General features: G+C 43.7%; 1 protein-coding gene across 3 annotated transcripts in view; it reads left to right on the top strand.

Annotated features, from left to right (window-relative positions):
• scai (suppressor of cancer cell invasion) overlaps nucleotides 1-23,305 on the top strand; it is a 192,316-nt gene that overhangs the window by 5,745 nt on the left and 163,266 nt on the right. For all 3 annotated transcript variants that reach the window (XM_056290861.1, XM_056290859.1, XM_056290860.1), the window contains 3 exons: nucleotides 5,377-5,501; nucleotides 16,172-16,267; nucleotides 16,437-16,523. In XM_056290861.1, the coding sequence (XP_056146836.1) occupies nucleotides 5,395-5,501; nucleotides 16,172-16,267; nucleotides 16,437-16,523 (290 nt within the window). In that variant the 5' untranslated portion in view covers nucleotides 5,377-5,394. The remainder of the gene's footprint in view (nucleotides 1-5,376; nucleotides 5,502-16,171; nucleotides 16,268-16,436; nucleotides 16,524-23,305) is intronic.

Below are 23,305 nucleotides of genomic sequence, written 5' to 3'. Positions count from 1 at the left end.
CTGCAGGTATCCCACCATTATAAGCAATACAGTGACTGCAGGTATCCCCGCCCCAATACAGTGGCATAACCACCCAAACCAACGACCAGTTAGTTTCATATGTAAATATGTAAATGACCATTAACTGGAGTTTCAGTGGCCACGTGTACTATTCACAGAGGATTTGGGAATGTTTGCAACCACAGCATTTTAAGATGGTGACAGATAGCACCCCCCCCCCCCCACCAGTTCAGGGGTGGTCGCTCCGTCTTCACATAGATGGCCTCTTTGATTCCCCGTTCAAACCAACGTTCCTCCCTATCAAGGATGTGTACATCCTCATCCTTAAAGCGTGGCCACTGGCCTGTAGACTGTGTAGTCCTGGCCTGACGCGTTAGCTCCCCTGTGTTGTGCCATCCTCTTGGCCAGCATCTGTTTAGTTTCCCCAATGTACAAGTCACGGCAATCCTCCTGGCACTTAACAGCGTACACTATATTGCTCTGTTTGTGCCAGGGGACCCGAGTCGCAGTGTTTGGAAAATATGCAACTCAACTGTTCCGACACTCCCACCACATACAGAATCACCTGTATGTGGTGGGAGTGTCGGAACAGAGTGACACTGGTTTACTCTTAAGACAGCTGTTGTCCTTCTCCTCTCTCTGATTGGCTGGTGCACTGTTTGGGCGTCTTCCTGGCTTTGACAAACACCCAGTTAGGATAACCACACTTAACCAGGGCCTGTTTAATGTGGGATTTCTCCCCTTCCCTGGCCACTGCGTCGGTGGGGACGTTGTCAGCTCGGTGATCCAGTGTCCTGATAACTTCCAGTTTGTGCTCCAGTAAATGATGAGAGTCAAACCTTAAGTACTGATTAGTATGTGTTGGTTTATGGTAAACATCAACAATCAAATGTCCCCCATCACCAACTGCATTTCACACTGCAATTTCACAAAGACTAACCTGTCATTCTTCACTGATGTCCTATCCAGGGACACCACCTAGCCATTGGTTCAGATCTGTGGTCGACACCTGGGTTAAAATTAAATCTCAGGACGTAGCACATTTCACCGACCACGTTAACTCTGTGGACACCACATCAAGTTCACCAGGGAGAATGTGAAGAATGACAGGTTAGACTTCTTACACTGTGAAGCTGCAATTGGTGATGGGGACATTTGATTGTTGATGTTTACAAAGTCAAAGTATCTTTATTATCCCTTACAGGGAAATTAGTTTGCAGCAAGTATAATAATAATAAATAATAAAACTCTCACACAAAAACAAAACATACAAACACCAAGGCAGAATCGACAACAGGACATAGTGGGCAAGGAGGACCAAAGGAGTTCTGATATAGAGACCAAGGAAACAAGCAAACTGCAGACAACAGGTGAATACTATTTAACAATTGGATGGCAGTGGGGACAAAGGAAGCCTTGTATCTTTTAGTCCTAATACAGGGCATCCTCAACTGACGACCTGAGGGTAACAGCTCGAACTCTGGCTGTAAACTGTACTACCAACTGTACTTTAAACCCACACAGGTTGGACTGTCAGTAAACATGGTGTCCAGATGAACTGATTCACCTTTCTTTAGTAGTTGGTGTCAGTGTTTTTATGACTTATGCACCATCTTTATACAACTAGTGACTTATTTCAAGTACACCTGAGGCAAATTTATGTCGGGCTGCTATTCTCATCTCTGTTTTGTGATTCAAAATTGTGTTGCACTTTGTAGTCGCCATCCGAATCTCATGCAGATTCGCATAGTGTTGACTACCATGTTGGGTGTTTGCCTTAGTTTTACATTTAACAATGCTTAGTATTGTTTGCGTAGCCTATCTGACGGGGCGGGGGGGGGGGGTGGATGTGCGTGCCCCGGCGCCCCCTGGTGGGTTAATCCGGCCATGCGTGGGAGGATCACGCTATCCCCCCCCACCCCTAAATAGGCGCTCCGACCGACCAGAGGAGGCGCTAGTGCAGCAACCAGCTTCCCACCTGCAGACACGACCAATCGTGTCTGTAGGGACGACCTACCAAACCGGAGTTAACACGGGGAATCGAACCGGCGATCCCCGTGTTGCTAGGCAATGGAATAGACCGCTACGCCTCCTGGACACCCCACTGTTCTGATGTTAACTGACATTCATCTATTGTACAAGACTAGTTGAGCTGCCGTTAGGCCATAAAATACAATTAAAGGCACCGACTTCTGTTCACGACTGACTGCAAACCGGGCCACATATCTTTTGTGTAGCAGTTTATATTGCTGGCAGAGCACAAAGGTATAAAGGTGGAGCTATGCTAACAGCTTAGCATCTTCAACTCTGCTACCTCCTCCACCTCCTGTCTTTTCATCAGTGCCACTGTCTCCAAAGCATATGACATAGCTGGTCTCACTACCACCTTGTAAACCTTCCCTTTAACTCTTGCTGGTACCCTTCTGTCACACATCACTGCTGACACTATTCTCCACCCACTCCACCCTGCCTGCACTCTCTTCTTCACCTCTCTTCTGCACTCCCCGTTGCTTTGGACAGTTGACCCCAAGTATTTAAACTCATATGCCTTCATCACCTCTACTCCCTGCATCCTCACCATTCTGCTGTCCTCCCTCTCATTCACACATATGTGTTCTGTCTTGCTCCTACTGGCTTTCATTCCTCTTCTCTGCAGTGCATACCTCCACCTCTCCAGGCTCTCCTCAACTGCACCCACTCTCACTACAGATCACAATGTCATCCACGAACTTCATAATCTTGTCCGACAACCTATCACCATTGCAGAATTACGGTTACAATTTATTTGTAATTATAATTTATTTGTAATTGTAATTACAACAATTATATGAGAATTATAATTCTGCCAGCTTGCTCATTTCATATAATGTTACTTTTGTCTGTTGAGTTGTCAGGCATCGTTTTGAACCTAAAATATCCAAATATTCATTCATCTTTGGTAAACGTTAGACTGCTTGGTCCCCCACCCCCACATTCCTTGAAAAACTACTCCATTTTAAATTAATCGCACATGCCATCTGCCATGTTTAGTCTCCACTGTAACCAAAAACCTTGAACAAACCTTTGTTATGATGTCTAATCGTGAACACCCCTGTTTAGTAGTGATTTTTATTTTGTATTTTTTGAGTTTGAAAGGGGCTTGGATAATATCAACATTACCTACCTATCAATTTGGTGTAAAGGAGTGGCCACAGTCAATACCCACACGTCCGTGTTCAACAATGGTCTACCATAGAGTAAACAAGTTGGAAGAGCTAGCTTGGCTTCATTACCAAAGCCCAGTGTTTTTCAACATGATTGTAGTGTTCATTACTTAGCAAGCCATTTTATGATTAATGCAGATATATTGCTAACCGTCTCCTGTTTGTCTTTCTATTTTGTCCTCAGCTTCTCTTAGAAAATCTGATATACTCATCCCCATTTTCGTGACTTTGTCATCTACAGCAGCTTGACTGCCACTTGATAATGAGGCTAATAATGAGAATGTTCCCATCGTACAGCCCAACAGTCTAATCAGAACAGCTTAACCCAACTGAAATCCACCCCTCATTTGTATATTGGAGAATGAAATCCTAAATTGAGTCCATTAATAATTCTTTCAATAAACTCGTCAAAAATTACTTCAATATCTTTCAATTAATCCATCAATAAATTGTCAAATTGCAGGAGTATGGGGTACCGGGGCAGTTGCTGCAAGCCTTCTGGTCCTTCTATAGAGAGCTGTGTCGGCATTCTCAGCACAAAGTCAAACATGTTTTCAGTGGGTGTCAGACTCCACCAAGATTGTCCCTCGTTGCCGGTTCTGTTTGTGATATTCATGGACAGGATCTCAAGGCGCAGCCACGGTGAGGAGTGTGTCCATTTTGGGAACCTCAGAATTGCATCTCGATATGGTTTTGTTGGCTTCATCAGAACGTGACCTCCAGCACGCACTGGGGCGGTTTGCAGCTGAGTGTGAAATGGCCGGGATGGGAGTCAGCACCTCCAAGTCTGAGGCCATGGTTCTCTACTGGAAAATGGTGGATTGCCCCCTCCGGGTTGGGGATGCGTTGTTGCCTCAAGTGAAGGAGTTCAAGTATCTCAGGGTCTTCTTCACGAGTGAGGGTAGGATGGACCGGGACATTGGCAGGTGGATTGGTGTAGCATCAGCAGTAATGTGAAAGTTGTACCAGACAGTTGTGGTGAAGAGGGAGCTGAGCCGCAAAGCTCTCAATTTACCAGTCAATCTTCGTTCCAACCCTCAAATATGATTATGAGCTTTGGGTAGTGACTGAAAGGGTGAGATCGCGATTACAAGCAGCCGAAATGAGTTTCCTCCGTAGGGTGTCTGGGCTCAGACTGAGAGATAGGGTGAGGAGCTTGGACATCTGCAGGGAGCTCGGAGTAGAGCCGATGCTCCCTCGCGTCGAAAGGAGCCAGTTGAGGTGCTTCAGGCATCTGATTAGGATGCCTCCTGGGTGCCTTCCTTTGGAGGTTTTCTGAGCACGTCCAACTGGGAGGAGACCCCGGGGTAGACCCAGAACCCGCTGGAGGGACTTCATGTCCAATCTGGCCTGGGAATGCCTTGGGATCCTCCAGGAGGAAGGGAGGGTGTCGCTGGGGAGAGGGGCGTCTGGAGTGCCCTACTTAGCTTGCTGCCACCGCAACCCGACCCCAGAGAAGCAGCTGATGATGAGATGAGATGAGATAATTGTCAGATAAAATTTTAAATAAATTCTTCAATAACTCATTAATGTATATATGTATGGATTTATTTACAGATTTACTAATGTACTTGTTTATTGATTTATTTATTGAAGGATATATAGATGGATTTAATGAAAGATTTATTTATTGAAATGGCACTCTGCAGCTTCTATGGATGCAGACTTGAAAGCATCTTATCAAAAGGTGGCCAGTCATTTCTTTGCCGAATTTAAACTTGATTGGGGGCTACAAGCAGTTTTAGGGAATAAGATTTTATTCTACGTTTTATTCCATGACCCAACTATTTTCTGCTTTGACCTGATTGCACGTCATAGCAAACTGCAAATTACAACCACAGTGAAAATAAAATCTGGGACAGCTCAGGTCAACCTAATAAAGGACACCATGTGACACAGTTTTCTCCAGTTTCTTTTTGTTTGTTCTCAACTAGGACACATATAAGACATGCAGACATTTGCAAGAGACACATTTTGTGATCATTTTCACACCAACACTCATTTTCACACCAACACACACACATATATTTTTTTTTTTTCAATAAGGACAAGGATTTAATTGTTCTTTGATGAAAGATTACTTATCGTATGCACTGGATGTATATAATGATTAATTTGTTGGTTACTGTGCCTTTTTTTACAGTCAAATATTTCTGTTTTTATTCATGATCAGGTGTGAAAAATAAGTGTCATGACTGGCGCTGAGGCTGAGGATGATATTCCATTAGGTGAAAGGAAGACTGTCACAGATTTCTGCTATCTGCTGGACAAATCCAAACAACTCTTCAATGGGCTAAGGTAACTACACGTACTATGTTGGCTCCAAATTCAAAGGAAGAGCAAGGAATGTTATGGGTCAGGCAGCATAAGCAGCCATTTTAAAATCACATCAGAACAGATGTGGAATTTGGAGAGCTTACAGGGTGTTGTGTAATTACATTAATTACAATTTTGCAAACTGGGGCACCACTTTCCAATTTAAGGAAAGGAAATAAGACAAACCAAATCAATCAGTCACATATCTGAAAGTTGTGAATTCTCTATTCAGGAATCTCTATCGCTGCTTCAAAGCAACACAGACACAAGATAGTAATTACATCACCTCTCAGATGAACAAAATATGCACAACAATTACTTGATAATAATAATAATCATTACATTTATGGTGGCATGGTGATGCAGTGGTTAGCACTGTCGCCTCACAGCAAGAAGGTCCTGAGTTCGAACCCCGGGGTTTTGCAACCTTGGGGGTCATCCAGGTCACCCTCTGTGTGGCGTTTGCATGTTCTCCCCGTGTCTGCAATGGGTTTTCTCTGGGTGATCCGGTTAACCCCACCATCAAAAAAGACATGCATGGGTTGAGGGTCAGCACCTCCAAGTCTGAGGCCATGGTTCTCTACCAGAAAATGGTGGATTGCTCCCTCTGGGTTAGGGGTGAGTTGTTGCCTCAAGTGAAGGAGTTCAGGTATCTCGGGGTCTTGTTCGAGAGTGAGGGTAGGATGGAGTGGGACATTGACAGGTGGATTGGTGGAGCATCAGCAGTAATGTGGACGTTGTACCAGACAGTTGTGGTGAAGAGGGAGCTGAGCCGGAAAGCAAAGCTCTCAATTTACCAGTCAGTCTTTGTTCCAACCCTCACCTATGGTCATGAGCATTGGGGTAGTAACCAAAAGGGTGAAATTGTGGATACAAGCGGCTGAAATGAGTTTCCTCCAAAGGGTGTCTGAGCTCAGCCTTAGAGATAGGGTGAGGAGCACGGACATCCAGAGGGAGCTCGAAGGAGAGCCGCTCCTCTTTCGCGTCGAAAGGAGCCAGTTGAGGTGGTTCGGGCATCTCATTAGGATGCCTGCTGGGCGCCTTCCTTTGGAGGTTTTCTGGGCATGTCCAAGTGGGAGGAGACCTCAGGGTAGACTCAGAATTTGCTGGAGGGACTACATGTCCAATCTGGCCTGGGAACGTCTTGGGATCCCTCAGGAGGAGCTGGAGGGCGTTGCTGGGGAGAGGGGTGTCTGGAGTGCCCTACTTAGCTTGCTGCAAACGCGACCCAACCCCGGAGAAGTGGCTGATGATAAGATGCGATGAGATGAGATGATAATTTAGTAAGGCCTTTAGTAAGTAATTTAGTAAGGTATTACGTCAAACTCAATAACTCAAAATCAGAAATCATCCTGGTACAATGCTCTCACCATCACAAACAAAACAAGATCACAAATCAGGCCAGTAACATAACAGCTCAATCCAGCTTCCACTATCTGACTTGTACACCCATTCAGTTACTAAGAAATCCACCTTCATTACACAGAACCCCTCTCACCCCCTCCACCAAGTCTCTCAGTTACTCCCATCAGGCAGCCGTTACAAAGTCCCCCTGGCCAATAAAAAAACTACAAAAAGTCCTTCATTCCCTCAGCCAAAAGCACCCTAATATTAAATTAAAATAAGCACTTTATCATTCCAGAAAGCACTAAATAACTTGTCTTTTTAACTGTCCTCTTAACCTTTCTCCATTGTCAATTCTCAATTTTTCTATCCTTTTTAATGTGCTGCCATTGTTTATTGTGTTCTCTTATGTATGAGCCCTGTCACAGAGGAGTTTCTGTTACATTGTGACAGACAATAAAGCTTCTTGAATGTTGAAATCCTGTCAGAAATGGCTATAAATAAATCCATGAATTACACAAATTAATCTTAATAAATGTATTTCTCATGATGTTTCTAAGGTATGAAGTAAATTATTCTATACTCCTGAATCTAACCGCATTTTTTCAAGTATTCATTTAACAGCAATTTACAGAATTACGAGTGATAAAATACACTCACCGGCCACTTTATTAGGCACACCTGTCCAACTGCTTGTTAACGCAAATTTCTAATCAGCCAATCACATGGCAGCAACTCAATGCATTTAGGCATGTAGACATGGTCAAGACGATCTGCTGCAGTTCAAACCGAGCATCAGAATGGGGGAGAAAGGTGATTAAAGTGACTTTGAACGTGGCATGGTTGTTGGTGCCAGACGGGCTGGTCTGAGTATTTCAGAAACTGCTTTTCACGCGCAACCATCTCTAGGGTTTACAGAGAATGGTCCGAAAAAGAGAAAATATCCAGTGAGCGGCAGTTCTGTGGGCGAAAATGCCTTGTTGATGCCAGAGGTCAGAGGAGAATGGCCAGACTGGTTCGAGCTGATAGAAAGGCAATGGTAACTCAAATAACCACTCATTACAACTGAGGTATGCAGAAGAGCATCTCTGAATGCACAACATGTCGAACCTTGAGGCAGATGGGCTACAGCAGCAGAAGACCACACCGGGTGCCACTCCTGTCAGCTAAGAACAGGAAACTGAGGCTACAATTCGCACAGGCTCACCAAAATTGGACAATAGAAGATTGGAAAAACGTTGCCTGGTCTGATGAGTCTCGATTTCTGCTGCGACATTCGGATGGTAGGGTCAGAATTTGGCGTCAACAACATGAAAGCATGGATCCATCCTGCCTTGTATCAACGGTTGAGGCTGGTGGTGGTGGTGTAATGGTGTGGGGGATATTTTCTTGGCACACTTTGGGCCCCTTAGTACCAATTGAGCATCATGCCAACGCCACAGCCTACCTGAGTATTGTTGCTGACCATGTCCATCCCTTTATGACCACAGTGTTCCCATCTTCTGATGGCTACTTCTAGCAGGATAACGCGCCATGTCATAAAGCTTGAATCATCTCAGACTGGTTTCTTGAACATGACAATGGTGTCAAATGGCCTCCACAGTCACCAGATCTCAATCCAATAGAGCACCTTTGGGATGTGGTGGACCGGGAGATTCGCATCATGGAAGTGTGCAGCCGACAAATCTGCAGCAACTGCGTGATGCTATCATGTCAATATGGACCAAACTCTCTGAGGAATGTTTCCAGTACCTTGTTGAATCTAGGCCACGAAGGATTAAGGCAGTTCTGAAGGCAAAAGGGGGTCCAACCCGGTACTAGCAAGGTGTACCTAATAAAGTGGCCAGTGAGTGTATATTTATCATTAAAAAAATAAATGTGAATATCATATTTGCTTTGTATATTTTTACATAATATTCTATGTCATGGTGATGCAGTGGTTAGCTGTCGCTTCACAGCAACAAGCTCCCGGGTTCAAACTCAGGGGTAGTCTAACCTTGGGGGTCATCCTTGGTTTGGCGTTTGCATGTTCTCCCCGTGTCTGCGTGGGTGTCCTCCCACAGTCCAAAGACATGTAGGTCAGGTGAATCCCTAGGTGTGAGTGTGTGTGTGTGTGTGTGTGTGTGTGTGTGTGTGTGTGTGTGTGTGTGTGTGTGTGTGTGTGTGTGTGTGTGTGTGTGTGTGTGTGTGGGCCCTGTGATGGCCTGGCGGCCTGTCAAGGGTGTCTCCCCGCCTAACGCCCAGTGACTGTTTGGATAGACTCCAGCATCCCTGCGACCCCGAGAGCAGGATAAGCGGTTTGGATAGTGGATGGCTGGATAATATTATATATATGGTGCTCCTTGGTGGCCACTGTCCATCCCTAACTACTGGCACTCGCCCCATATGGGTTTGATTAATCCTACTGGCGCTGCTAATGCATACTCGGTAGCACCAGTTCCACATGAGCATCTTCAGTGGCTACCTTCATTCAGGTCTGACAGCTAATCCCACCCACTGAACTGACATCTCCTCATCCACAGCCACTTTCACAGCCTTTTCAGTTTAGTCAGACAAATTCTTTTGGGCTGATCTCAGAGAACTACATTGAATACCAAAATATGAAAGGAAAAAAAAAGCATAATTGATTTGGCTACAAATCTAACACCCATTTAAACTGGTCAAAAGTGGGCCTGCCGATCGTGATTCCTTGCCTGTGCTACCACCTCTCCATACTTTAATCTCTTTCTCTCAAAAGCTTCCTGCATTGCATCCTCAAACAGAGTTAATCCAGTGAAATACACGCTTCGCTCCTTCTCCTTGAGTACCCAGCCATGTCAGGCCTCCACGTAATGGACACACTTGTCAGAGGAACCTGTAGTTGCGTGCCAACATCTGCTAGCAATTTCCCGTCCCTCCTCCATTTGCCAGGGTTATGATGGTGAGCCTGTACTGTTACAGTCTAACCCTCCCCCCACAAGTTCAATCCTTCTGTTTTCTTTACTAACAGAAACTGAGTTAACTTCAACATGCTTGCCAATATGCTTGCTTTCCATTAGATGTCAGCCGATGATTGGCCCAGCAGGTATACTGGCTGATATTTAAGATTTCAGTATCGGCTTCGGCTGATGACACTCTGCCGATAGAATGCCGATAGAAGCCAAGGTGAAAGGCACTCATTCATTCATTCATTATCCAAGCCGCTTAATCCTACTAGGGTTGCGGGGTGCTGGAGCCTATCCCAGCGCTCATTGGGCAGAAGGCGGGGAATGCTGATAGAAGCCAAGGTGAAAGGCAGCCCTATATCAAATGGAGTAAAACTCATCTTTATTTTTGAGCTAAAGTTCACTGCCATGTGTGAACTTTAGCTCCAATGTTAGTGAAATTCCTATTCATTTTGTCTTAAAATCTTCCACGAGGTATTTGTACGTATCCGCTTATCTGAAATGGGGCCAGAATGTGCTATGTGCCACACACATTTGTTGACAGACATGTTAACAAACACATTAGCTATAGAATGTAGAAACAAAGGAGTAACTGCTGCTCATCTGCACCCTTTGTGTGTACATGTGTCTGCATGAGTGAATGTTGTTATTTAGCCTTAATGGTAAAATGTTTAGATTTAAGTTGCCTGAAACAGTGTCTCTCAGCTCAGTGCTGAAACACCGCGGCTTGCAGGTTTTCTTTTTAACCCTGAATAGGCAGGCATGTTTGTAGTTATTTGGCCAGTAATATCATAGTGCTCAGTTATGTCACTTGTGAAAAATCTGACATAGTTATTGCTGATTGGTACAAGCAAGCCTGCCTTCAAAAGTTTACAGTCACACTCTGCAATCCACGGGGTAATGACAAGGTTGGGAAACACTAGCTTAGAAAAATTGGGCTCACATCGGCCATCGGGCCCCCTTGCCCCTGCAAATTCAGCATCGGTCCTTGTGAAACCCACATCAGTTTTTGTGATACTTGTATTAATCCCCATAGGGAAATTATGCTCTGCATTTAACCCATCCTAGCTGTGTAGCTAGGAGCAGTGGGCAGCCGCCGTGCAGCACCCGGGGACCAACTCCAGTTCCTCTTGCCATGCCTCAGTCAGGGGCACAGACATGAGTATTAACCCTAACATGCATGTCTTTTTGATGGTGGGGGAAACCGGAGCACCCGGAAACAACCCACCGCAGAAACGGGGAGAACATGCAAACGCCACAGAAGAGGGTGACCTGGGATGATCCCAAGGTTGGACATCCCGGGGTTCGAACCCAAGACCTTCTTGCTGTGAGACGACAGCGCTAACCACTGCGCTGCCATGCCGCTCTCAGTCGACTAGGGCTGCACGATATTAGGAAAACATGCGATATGCGATAATGTTGTTGAATATTGCGATGACGATATGGCTCACGATAAATAAACAAATATTGAAGTATACAGTTTTAATGTCTTTCTGCTTTAGGTTTGCTGCTAACACAGACCCCAGACAATGAACAACATATGTACACTGAATAAAAAAATGAAATGCATCATTTCCATTCCAACAACATGGTTTTATTAAAAAAAAAAATGCAACTGGCCACAGCTGCTCTATTGACAATGAATAAATATCACCAGCTTGGTTGTATGGCAATTACAGTTTCTTCATCACTTTAACAGAACATCTAGGCCTATTTAAAGCAGCTACTAGGAGTTTGTATTATAAATGATTACGTAACAGTCTCATTTTAAAACTGATGTCTTACCAGTTTTGCAAAGCGAGTAACTAATGTTAGAATTTTATTTTTTACATTATATGTTGTTACTGAGGCGGAATCGGCCAAGTGACACTACCGCCTTTTTTTCAGAAGGGGGCACCAAAGTGAACACAAACGCCTAGTAGTATGCAGAGTGTGAATGTGTGGCGCAGTTCAAGCAATCTTTTGCGATACGTATATCATGCATGTTGATATTGCGATGAAGGTAAATTTTCAATATATTGTGCAGCCCTACAGTCGACTTCTAGTTTTGATTACGTCTTACAAAAACTTAAGAACTTAATTATGATGCCAAGTGTTGTGACCCTGCACTAAACTAAACCTACAACCTGACAAAATATGCTTCAGTGTAGTAGCAGTGCCAGCACAAAACTGACAACTTGCATCTTCAACTGCTCACTGATAAGGGTGTGCTCGTACACCCGTTCTACACTGTGATGAAAAATACTGACAGTAATAACGCTGCCAACATTGTCTGTTGGTGATTATTGTAAATACCACCATTGTTAAATGGCACTGTTAACACAGCACAGGGCTCCAACTTTCATGAGCTGTTTATTTTACCTGGCTACAAGAGGCTGCCCTTTTCACATCTACACCAAAATCTGTGATGACTGAAAACAGTGACTATGTTGTCGTGAATGCACAGAAAGTGTCTCTTCTATGGTCATTACTTGATGGCCATGCTAAGGAACTACCAGCGTCCCAAGGCTTTGTTTTGCTAACAGTTGTTTTAGTGTGACTGGTGTCATGCATGCATTCTGAAATGGCTGTCCTAGTCATTCATTTTAACATTACAAGCCAAGGAAATGGGAAACTATCACACATTTCAATGATTTTTGAGGACCTTTACCTTTTCAGACTTAACAACCTTCACTGTTCAACTCAGCAATGATGGAATGAAGTGTGTGAAATGTGAAGTGCCTCATGCATGCAATTCAGTTAATGTTGTACGACATTGCATCCATAACATTCTGTAGAAGTACTTCCTTGCTCCATTTAAAGAATAATTGGAAGGATTCATAGAGCAACATTATTCCTCCAGATGAGGTCTTTTCTTGTCTTTTCTGATGTGTTTAAACCATGACTGAATTTGTACTCTCAAATTCACTCATATGCAAAATCGTTTATGACAGCATTTTATGCGGTAAACAAGGAAACCTTGCTGCCTCAAGATTCTGGACATGAAAGACAAATGGCAAACAATGAGTCTGTGTTAAAAAAGATTAAGACGAGAGTCTTAATTAAAAATGTACTGTACTATAATTGTTATAATTAGGTTTCTATTACAGCCAAAAATTAATAAAAAAAAAGATGACAGACTTCCTCCGTAAAAATGCCTACATTGATACTTCGGTACAGATAGGTGGCATTCCTGGAGCTCCAGGGTGCCTAGAAAAACACTGGAGTTGTCACTCAGCTGATCAGGGAGGCGCACGAAGGTAAGGGTGACCTAGTTGTCTTTTGGCTTGACCTTGCCAATGCATACAGCTTAATACCCCACAAGCTGATTGAGACTACCCTGGACCAACACCATGTACCCAGTAAGATCAAGGACTTCATCCTGAACTACTACGGGAGCTTCAAGCTCAGAGTCACATCAGGGAACACAACGTCTGACTGGCATCAGCTTGAGAAGGGGATTATAACTGGGTGTACCATCTCAGTTACACTCTTCACCCTCAAGGCAGCTCAAACTGAGTGCATAGGCCCTCTGTCCAAGTCTGGTGTTCTGCAGCCCCCCATCAGAGCCTTTATTGACGACTTCACTGTCACCACATGGATCCTCCAGTGCCTGGAGAAGTTCATCTCCTGGGTGAGGATGAGTTTTAAACCAGCCAAATACAGAGTCATGGTGTTGAAGAGGGGAACAGTGGTCGACCAGTTTCGCTTCTTTTTGGATGGCATTGCAATCCCATCCATTACTGAGAAATCAGTCAAGAGTCTAGGCAAGGTCTTTCACTGTAGCCTTAGGGATACAGCGGCAATCCAAGTAACCATCAAGGAGCTTGAGACTTGGCTCACCACAGTAGACAAGTCTGGTCTTCCCAGCAGGTTTGAGGCTTGGATTTACCTACATGGCGTCTTACCCTGAGTCCTTTAGATTTCAGGAGTTCAGGGTTACTCGTACAAGAGGGGCAATGCTCTATTGGGACTCCAAGGACTCTAGAGTGGCATCAGTAGGCATTATGGTATGGACAGGCAGGAAGTGGCAAGCCCAGGAATGCCTGGAGATAGCAGAGTCTCAGCTGAAACACAGGGCTTTGGTGGGTACGATGGCAACTGGGTGGGCAGGGCTGGGAGCCATCCCACAACCTCGCTATGATAAGGCCCATGGCAGGGACAAACATCATCTAGTCCTGGAGGAGGTGCGGGCAGGTGTCGAGGAAGAAAGGACCAGCAGAATGGTGGCCATGTGGTGGCAGGGAGCATGGACAAGGTGGGAGGGTGTGCTGAAGAGGACGATACCCTGGGCAGATATCTGGCAGGCAGAACTGCACTGGATCAAGGTCATGGAACAAGCCGTGCATGATGTTCTACCTAGCCCATCAAATCTCCGTCTCTGGCACAAGATTGATTCTCCATCATGTCCTCTGTGCCCTGGAAAAGGTTCACTTGAGCACATCCTCAGCAGCTGCCCATCAGCCCTGGGGTAGGGCCAATACTGCTGGTGACATGACCAGGTGCTGAAGACAGTTGCAGAGGCCATGTTCAAAGCTGTGGCTAACAACAAGCAAGCCCGCAGACAGAGGAACATTGAGATGTATAAACAATACAGTGGCATAACGACCAAAACCAACGACCAGTTTCATATCCAAATTGCCCTGAGCATTAACTAGAGTTACAATGGCCATGTGTACTATTCACAGAGGATTGGGGAATAGTTGCAATCACAGCATTGTAAGATGGTGACAGATGTACTCTTAGCCCCCCTCAGTTCAGGGATGGTCGTTCCCTCTTATATTAACATAGATGTCCTCTTTGACTCCCCGTTCAAACCATCGTTCCTCCCTATCAAGGATGTGCACATCCTGGCCTCACGTGTTACCTCCTGTGTTGTGCCATTCCCCGCCCTCCATAGGTTCAGGGATGGTCGTTCCCTCTTCACATAGATGAATAGTACACATGGCCATTGAAATGCTACTTAATGCAATTTGCATATGAAACAGATCGTTGGTTTGGGTCGTTATGCCACTGTATTGTTTATAAGGGTGGGGACACCTACAGTCAGTTGAGACTGAAGAGGTCACTTAGATGATGATGAACACACACACACACACACACGCACACACACACACACACACACACACGCGCGCGCGCGCGCGCGCGCACACACACACAATGGATGTTGACACTTTTCTATTGCTGTTCTGTGTAATTTAATTTAATTCTCTGTAATTTATCTGTAATTCTCTTATTATCCAAAGGAGTTGAATCAAGTGCAACTGGACTTGGTGGTATATATCCGTGAAGACGTTTCGCCTCTCATCCAAGAGGCTTCCTCAGTTCGTGCCTTTCTGACTAGACCAAGCTAGTCTGACTGGCTGGTGATGAGACTCAGAATTTATCCTCTAGGAGTCGTTGTCAGAGCTATTGATATGCGTGGCTCTGCTGTGCTCCAGGGGCTCAGGAGAGCCACGCATATCTATGGCTCTGACAACGACTCCTAGAGGATAAATATCTGAGTCTCATCACCAGCCAGTCAGACTAGCTTGGTCTAGTCTGAAAGTATGTGATTTTCATAGACCCAAGGAAATACTCGCTCCCTGTGTACGTATTCGTATCAAAGGCATCAAATAAAATGTTAGCACATAGTTTGGTAAAATAATTAAAATGGCTTTTCTCTTTTGAGGAGTAACTGAAAGCATAATTTTCCTAAGTTTGTGCCTAATTATTATTATTTTAAAAAAAAAAATTCTCCTTTTTTCTCCCCCAATTTTATCCGGCCAATTACCCACTCTTCCAAGCCGTCCTGGTCTCTGCTCCACCCCCTCTGCCGATCCGGGGAGGGCTGCAGACTACCACGTGCCTCCTCCAATACATGTGGAGTCACCAGCCGCTTCTTTTCACCTGACAGTGAGGGTTTCACCAGGGGGACGTAGTGCGTGGGAAGATCACGCTATTCCCCCCAGTTCCCCCTCCCCCCTGAACAGGCGCCCCGACCGACCAGAGGAGGCGCTAGTAGAGCGACCAGGACACATACCCACATCCGGCTTCCCACCCACAGACACGGCCAATTGTGTCTGTAGGGACGCCTGACCAAGCTAGAGGTAACACAGGGATTCAAACCGGTGATCCCCATGTTGGTAGGCAATGGAATAGACTGCTACACTACCTGGACGCCCATGCCTGATTTTTCAAGAATGGAATCTCTTAATTCATACCAGCATAAAGCCACTAGACTTTAGAGAGAAAAGCAGAAACCACCAGTCTTTTTCATCAGTTCTCTGAAGATACTGTTTGATCTCAATGTACAAATATTCAAATATATGAATTATGTCCGTTCCAGAAAATATAGTGGCATACTGATGCTTGTTGTTTAACAGTCCTTTTTTTTTTTGTTCCTCTTGGTATTTTTTATTGCAGAGATCTTCCTCAATATGGACACAAGCAGTGGCAGTCCTACTTTGGACGGACATTTGACGTCTACACCAAGTTGTGGAAATTTCAGCAGCAGCACAGGTAATTTTTCTCAATTTTGGACCCTATTTTTATCATTATCCCTTACTGATATTATTATAGATGTTAATCATGTTAACGTTTCTGTGAATGTTCTCATTCTCAACATGTTAACGTTATACAAATTCAAAATTCTCGTCATATTGTTTTTGATTTTTTGGTTTATGGACAGGCAGGTTCTGGACAGTCGGTACGGCTTGAAGAGATGGCAGATCGGGGAAGTTGCCTCTAAAATTGGACAGCTTTACTACCACTACTAGTAAGGAACCTTTTGATTTTAAGTTATATTTCAGCCATCATCATTACAAGATGTGCCCATGTAATATAATTATTTGTTTTGCGTTTCAAAACAGAAAATGTTTGCAGATCCTAGGTCCAGCCTTACTGAATCCTGCGTCAATACTTTTGCTCAATATAATTGCAGATTTGACAAAAGAAGATACAGTTATTAGCCAAATGAAAATGTATAGCAGGATTTCTATAACTGACAATAGAATTTAGGTTACACAATAAATGACTACTACTACTATTTTTGGCTGCTCCCGTTGGGGGTCGCCACAGCGGATCATCCGTTTCCATTTCACCCTGTTACACAGTAAAAATATCACTTAAATTCTCCACCCCTTTTTAAAAATATATAACATATTCACTTTTGCAAACTGCATTCATATTTGTTGAAATCACTAAATGCATGTTTTATACTAGTGAGTACATGAAAACCCATTTTGTTGTTTTTCTTTGCATTATGAGATTCGCTTAACCACCTGCCATGACATTGAGATGTTATGGCAGATTATTTTTTATGGCAAGTTATTTTGCCGGTAGGTGATGCTACGACATTATTGTAACTTCAATCACAAAGGACATATTGTGTATGTAACTCGGTCATAATAAGCAGTAGAAACTCCATTTATATTTCAGAATGCTCAGTATTGCATACTTATGAAGAATCCATGAATTCATGATGCTCTCCAGTTATAGTTGATCTGTGAAAATGTATGAAAGTCTAAGGTGGTCCATTCACTTCCATTGTGCTTAAAATTATACTTTTTCACTTCTTCGGCCCTAAAGCTATCTGGAGGTCATAAACTATAAGTGCTACAGAATTTGGGAGTGGGGTTCAAAATCTCACCTTCTACTCAGGCACAAAAAGGAAAAAAAAAACCCACATCAATTGACACATAGATGGCGCTATAATGATATCCTTCATGTTTTAACAATATCATAACATCACATCTCCATAATTTTATATTGTCCTCTTTATACTGCAGTGTAATAGTTTTATAGATTTATATTGTACTAATTATGGCAATTGCTGTATAGTAGGCCTATTGTACCATCTACTACAACTTTCGGCTGCTCCCGTTAGGGGTCGCCACAGCAAATCATCCATTTCCATTTCTTCCTGTCCTCTGCATCTTCCTCTGTCACAGCAGCCACCTGCATGTCCTCCCTCACCACATCCATAAACCTCCTCTTTGGCCTTCCTCTTTTCTCTTCCCTGGCAGCTCCGTATTCAGCATCCTTCTCCCAATATACCCAGCCTATTTCCTCCACACATGTCCAAACCATCTCAATCTTGCCTCTCTTGCTTTGTCCCCAAACTGTCCAACTGAGCTGCCCCTCTAATATGCTTGTTCCTAATCCTGTCCTTTTTTGTTACTCCCAATGAAAATCTTAGGATCTTCAACTCTGCCATGTCCGGCTTCGCCTCCTGTCTTTTTGTCAGTGCCACTGTCTCCAAGCCTCCACCTCTCCAGGCTGTCCTCCACCTGCACCCTACTCTCACTACAGATCACAATGTCATCCGCACACACCATAGTTCACGGAGTCTTCTGTCTGATCTCATCTGCCAACCTGTCCATCACCATTGCAAAGTGCCTATTGCATAAACTGCATAATAGGCCTATTGTACCATAATTACCATAATTCAGTAAGACATTTTGCAACCTTAACCAAAGTTGGCACATGTATGCAAAAGTCAACGCTGAGATACCAATGCAACATTTGGTGGTTTTTGCATAAAGTTGGCACTTTTACAATATCATAGTTTCAAATCTCCACAGTTGTCCATTGCATTTGTATCTCAGTTGTAACACAGAGTACAAACACCAATCAAATTTCAAAATATTACATAACATATACTGATCACCAATATATGCTTTTATAAATACGATTTATTACATTTCAAAATGCATTATATTGACAAGAACGCAACAGAGGTGTTATACCAACTGCATATTGTACACCATATTTAACGTCAGAAAATTTTGACATTATTTATAGCAGACTATTATGTTCCCCATTAAAGGTCGAAGGGGTGAGGGGAAGTAACAAAGAAAAGAAAAGTATCCCAGGGGAGTAAGAAAGGTGGGAGGTGGAACTAAGTGTAAAAACAAATAAGTTTATTAACAAAACTAACCCTAAGCCAATATATACAACAAAAGATCAACTGAAGACACTGGATCTTAACTAACCAGGATTAGGTAACAAACAAAATAACTCGGATCAGACCAAAAAAAGAAACAAGAACAATAGCACAGGTTTCACCCTCCTTCTCAAAGAGTATTGACTATAAGCACAACAGCTCTCTCTGGCTGCCAACAATGGGCCACTGGCATGGCTGGACATCTCTCTCCAGGTTATATACCAAGCTGATGAGGGATTGAAATCACCTGTGCTCAACCAGCAGCCCCACAGGAGGAGGAGCATTACCTGGAGAGGGAAATTACACACATACACAACACACAGCACTAGGGCCGTAACACTGACACGATGTGTTCTTCCAGATAAGTAGGACTTAAGCCAAGAGAGGGCTAAGCCAGAGACACCAAAATTACAATATATTCTGTCTAATCGTATACAATGATCAGTGGTGTCAAAGGCTGCAGTGAGGTCCAGTAGTAGAAGCACAGCAGTGGAATCAGAGTCCATAGCTACATGTCTGTGAATGTTCTCATTCATCCAGGTCATGGTTATCCAAAGGAGTTGAATCAAGTGCAACTGGACTCACGGATATATACCAAGTCCAGTTGCACTTGATTCAACTCCTTTGGAGTCCATAGCTAGTAGAAGATTGTTCACCACTCTGGTCAGAGCAGTTTCAGTGACAGGCCCTGAAAGCCGATTGAAAAGGTTCATATAGATAGTTTTCTTCTATATGGTTGAAAGTTATTGATACACAACTCTATCTAGTACTTAAGAAAAGAACAAAAGATTAGTGACTGTTCAAGAGTTATTAAGAGACCCTGGATGGAGGTGTGGTTTCTTAAGTAGAGGTTTGACCACAGTTGTTATAAAGCTGCTGGGAACAGCGCCAGTAGTAAGTGATAAATTAACAATGTCTAGCATTGTAGGTCCCAGGAAAGGCCAGTGGTCTTTAAACAGTCTTTATGCATACTCAATAATCCAGGTAAATCAAAGAAAGTTAAATCAGTTCATTTGGACACAGCGTTTATTGACAGAAACGTTTCATCACTCTAATACCCCTGTCACACTGGCCAAAAAACCCGCTAACATCCTCCTTTGGTGGTCAATGTTACATTGACCAAAGGCGGATGTTAGCGGGTTTTTTGGCCAGTGTGAAGCGTATAAGTGACTTCTTCAGTCTAAACTGACTGCAGGTATCCCCACCCTTATAAACAATGCAGTGGCATAATGACTGAAACCAACAATCAGTTTCATGTTCAAATAGGTGTAACCATTAACTAGAGTTTCAATGGCCATGTGTACTAATCACAGAGGATTTGGGAGTGTTTGCAATCACGGCATTGTAAGATGGTGACAGATGTACTTTTAGGCCCCCCCCCCTCGGTTCAGGGATGGTTGTTCCCTACTTACACAGATGGCCTCTTTGACTTCCCATTCAAATCAGAGTTCCTCCCATCAAGGATGTGCACATCCTTGAAAGAGTAGCCACTGGCATGTAAATGGGCTTAGACTAGGGAGTCCTGGCCTGACGTGTTAGCTCTTCTTTGTTGTGCCATCCTCTTGGTCAGCATCTGTTTAGTTTCCCCAATGTACAAGTCATGGCGGTCCTCCTGGTACTTAACAATATACACTATATTGCTCTGTTTGTGCTGGGGGACTCGATCCTTGGGGTGGACCAATTTCTGGTGCAGTGTGTTTTGGATTTTGAAAGCAACTGAGACGTGGTGTTTGGAAAATATGCGTCTCAACTTTTCCGAAATTCCCACCACATATAGAATCACCACTGGTTTGCGCTTAGGCAGCTGTTGCCCTTCTTCAATCAGCTGGTGCACTGTTTGGGCGTCTTCCTGGCTTTGACAAATGCCCGTTTAAGATAACCACACTTAGCCAGGGCCTGTTTAATATTGGATTTCTCCCCTTCCCCAGCTGCTATGTCGGTGGGGACGTTGTCAGCTTGGTGGTACAGCATCCTGATGACTCCTAGTTTGTGCTCCAGTGGATGATGAGAGTCAAACCTTAACCAACACAACGGCCAGGGAAGGGGCGAAATCCCACATTACTACATGGGCATAAGTATAGTGAGGTGGGCAAACTTCATTTAAGGGAAGGAAAACATTTGGTTTCAGCCATGTTTCACATAACCCAATCATATCAAAACTATTTTCAAGAATCAGATCATTTATTAGTAAGGCTTCGATAGACAGTGATCTGATATTTATGAGCTACTCCTGTTTTAATCAACTCAGGCTGTCTGGCCATGGAGGTGGGGTAGCTGTCATTTTTAATAATAATTACATATATTACCCTGTCTCTCTTAATACTTTTTCTTCTTTCGAGTCCCTAGGTTTCCTTTTAAATGGCCAGCATCCTATACTCTGTATTTTCATCTATAGACCACCTAAGGCTAACACTACTTTTAATCAAGAATTTTCTGAACTTCTTTCTTTTATTATGAGCTAATATGATAGAATTCTTATCCTTGGTGATTTTAACATACATGTTTGTTGCGCCTCCATGTCTTGTTTTACCACTGATTTTATTAACCTCTTTTAGTCTTTTAATCTTGAGTAATCTGTTAAAAATTCAACTCAAAATAGGGGACATACACTTGATCTTGTGTTGTTTTATAGTATTAATGATATTGAATTGTTAGATTTTAATGTCTCTGATCACAAAGGCGGGCACGTGGTGCCACAGTGGTGCAGTGGTTAGAGCGGCTGGCTCACAGCAAGAAGGTCCTGGGTTCGAGCCCCGGGGTAGTCCAACGTTGGGGGGGTCGGGGGGTCGTCCCAGGTCATCCTCTGTGTGGCATTTGCATGTTCTCCCCATGTCTGCGTGGGTTTCCTCCAGGAGCTCCGGTTTCCTCCCACAATCCAAAGACATGTAGGTCAGGTGAATCGGCCATGCTAAATTGCCCCTAGGTATGAATGTATGGGTGTGTGTGTGTGTGTGTGTGTGTGTGTGTGTGTGTGTGTGTGTGTGTGTGTGTGTATGTGTGTGACGGCCCTGTGTGATGGTCTGGCGGCCTGCCCAGGGTGTCTCCCCGCCTGCCGCCCAATGACTGCTGGGATAGGCTCCAGCATCCCCACGATCCTGAGAGCAGGATAAGCGGTTTGGATAGTGGATGGATGGATGATCACAAAGCTGCAATTTTCCATACCTTGCTCCAGGTTATCTGTATTTACTCTTGGGCTTTTAATTCCACTTCAGCTAGCAGTTTTAGCAAAACGTTTTTTTGGCTCCTGCTAGTAATACCCTTAATCAGAAGGATCTCTTTGTGAATGATTTATTGGATAATTTCAATGGAACTTGTCAGATGATCCTTGATGACATTGCCCCTATCAAAGTTAAACGAGTCAAACATAACACCTTCCATGTCTGTGAATGTTCTCATTCATCCAGGTCATGGTTATCCAAAGAAATTGAATCAAGTGCGACTGGACTTGGTATATATCCGTGAAGACGTTTCGCCTCTCATCCAAGAGGCTTCCTCATTTCGTGCCTTTCTGACTAGACAAAGCTAAAGAGGATAAATTCTGAGTCTCACCACCAGCCAGTCAGACTAGCTTTGTCTAGTCAGAAAGGCACGAACTGAGGAAGCCTCTTGGATGAGAGGCAAAACGTCTTCACGGATATATACCAAGTCCAGTTGCACTTGATTCAACTCCTTTGGATAACACCCTCCCCTTGCTTAATGACCATACAAGGGACCTAAAGAGGCAATACAGGAAAGATGAGAGAAAATGGAAGAAGGACAAACATAAGGTATCTCTTGATATACTGGAAAGTTTGATGCTGGCTTATCAGAATGCAGTTAAGGAAGAAAGGCATTCCTACTTCTCCAGTTTGATTGCTGGTTGCTGCCACAACCCTAGGGTTTTATTTCAAGCAATAAATTCAGTGTTAACCCCCCTCCTACCCAGCCTTTGGAAGCATCTATTAAAAAATGTGAGCAGCTCCTCCACCATTTCATTAATAAAATAGATATCAGGCTCCACATTACACCTGTGACGAGAAACTTCCCAAACTTCACTGAACCTTGCACCAGTTTGACTCATTTTAAACAAAAGTCTCTGTTAGACTTAGAGGGGTTAATGTCTCACTTAAAGTCTTCCACATGTCAATTAGACACCATCTCCACTAAGTTGCTGAAATAGGTGTTTCAGACAGTCAGCACACGATTCTCTCCATTATCAAATGCTCACTGTCTACCGGTTTGTTCCCGTCTAGTTTTAAACATGCAATAGTCCGATCTCTCTTGAGGAAGACCATTCTCGGCCCTCGTTTTAAGCAATTTTAGACCAATTTCAAATTTACTTTTTTTTAATCCAAAATCTTAGAAAATCTGTTGCTTCTCAACTAATTACACACATGAGTAATTGTAGTATATTTGAGCAATATCAATCAGGATTCCATGCCCACCACAGCACAGAAACAGCTCTTATTGAAATTACCAACAACTTGCTGCTTGCCGTTGACGCTGGTGCTTGTTCAATTGAAATCCTGTTAGACTTGAATTCCGCTTTTGATACGGTTAATCCTGACATCCTTTTCAATTGCCTGGAAAACTATGTGGGCATTAAGGACACTGCTCGTCCCTTATTTCGATCT

This window comes from Lampris incognitus, chromosome 12, assembly GCF_029633865.1.
Source record: "Lampris incognitus isolate fLamInc1 chromosome 12, fLamInc1.hap2, whole genome shotgun sequence".
Lineage (NCBI taxonomy): Eukaryota > Metazoa > Chordata > Actinopteri > Lampriformes > Lampridae > Lampris > Lampris incognitus.
This window is presented reverse-complemented; position numbering and strand designations above follow the sequence as displayed.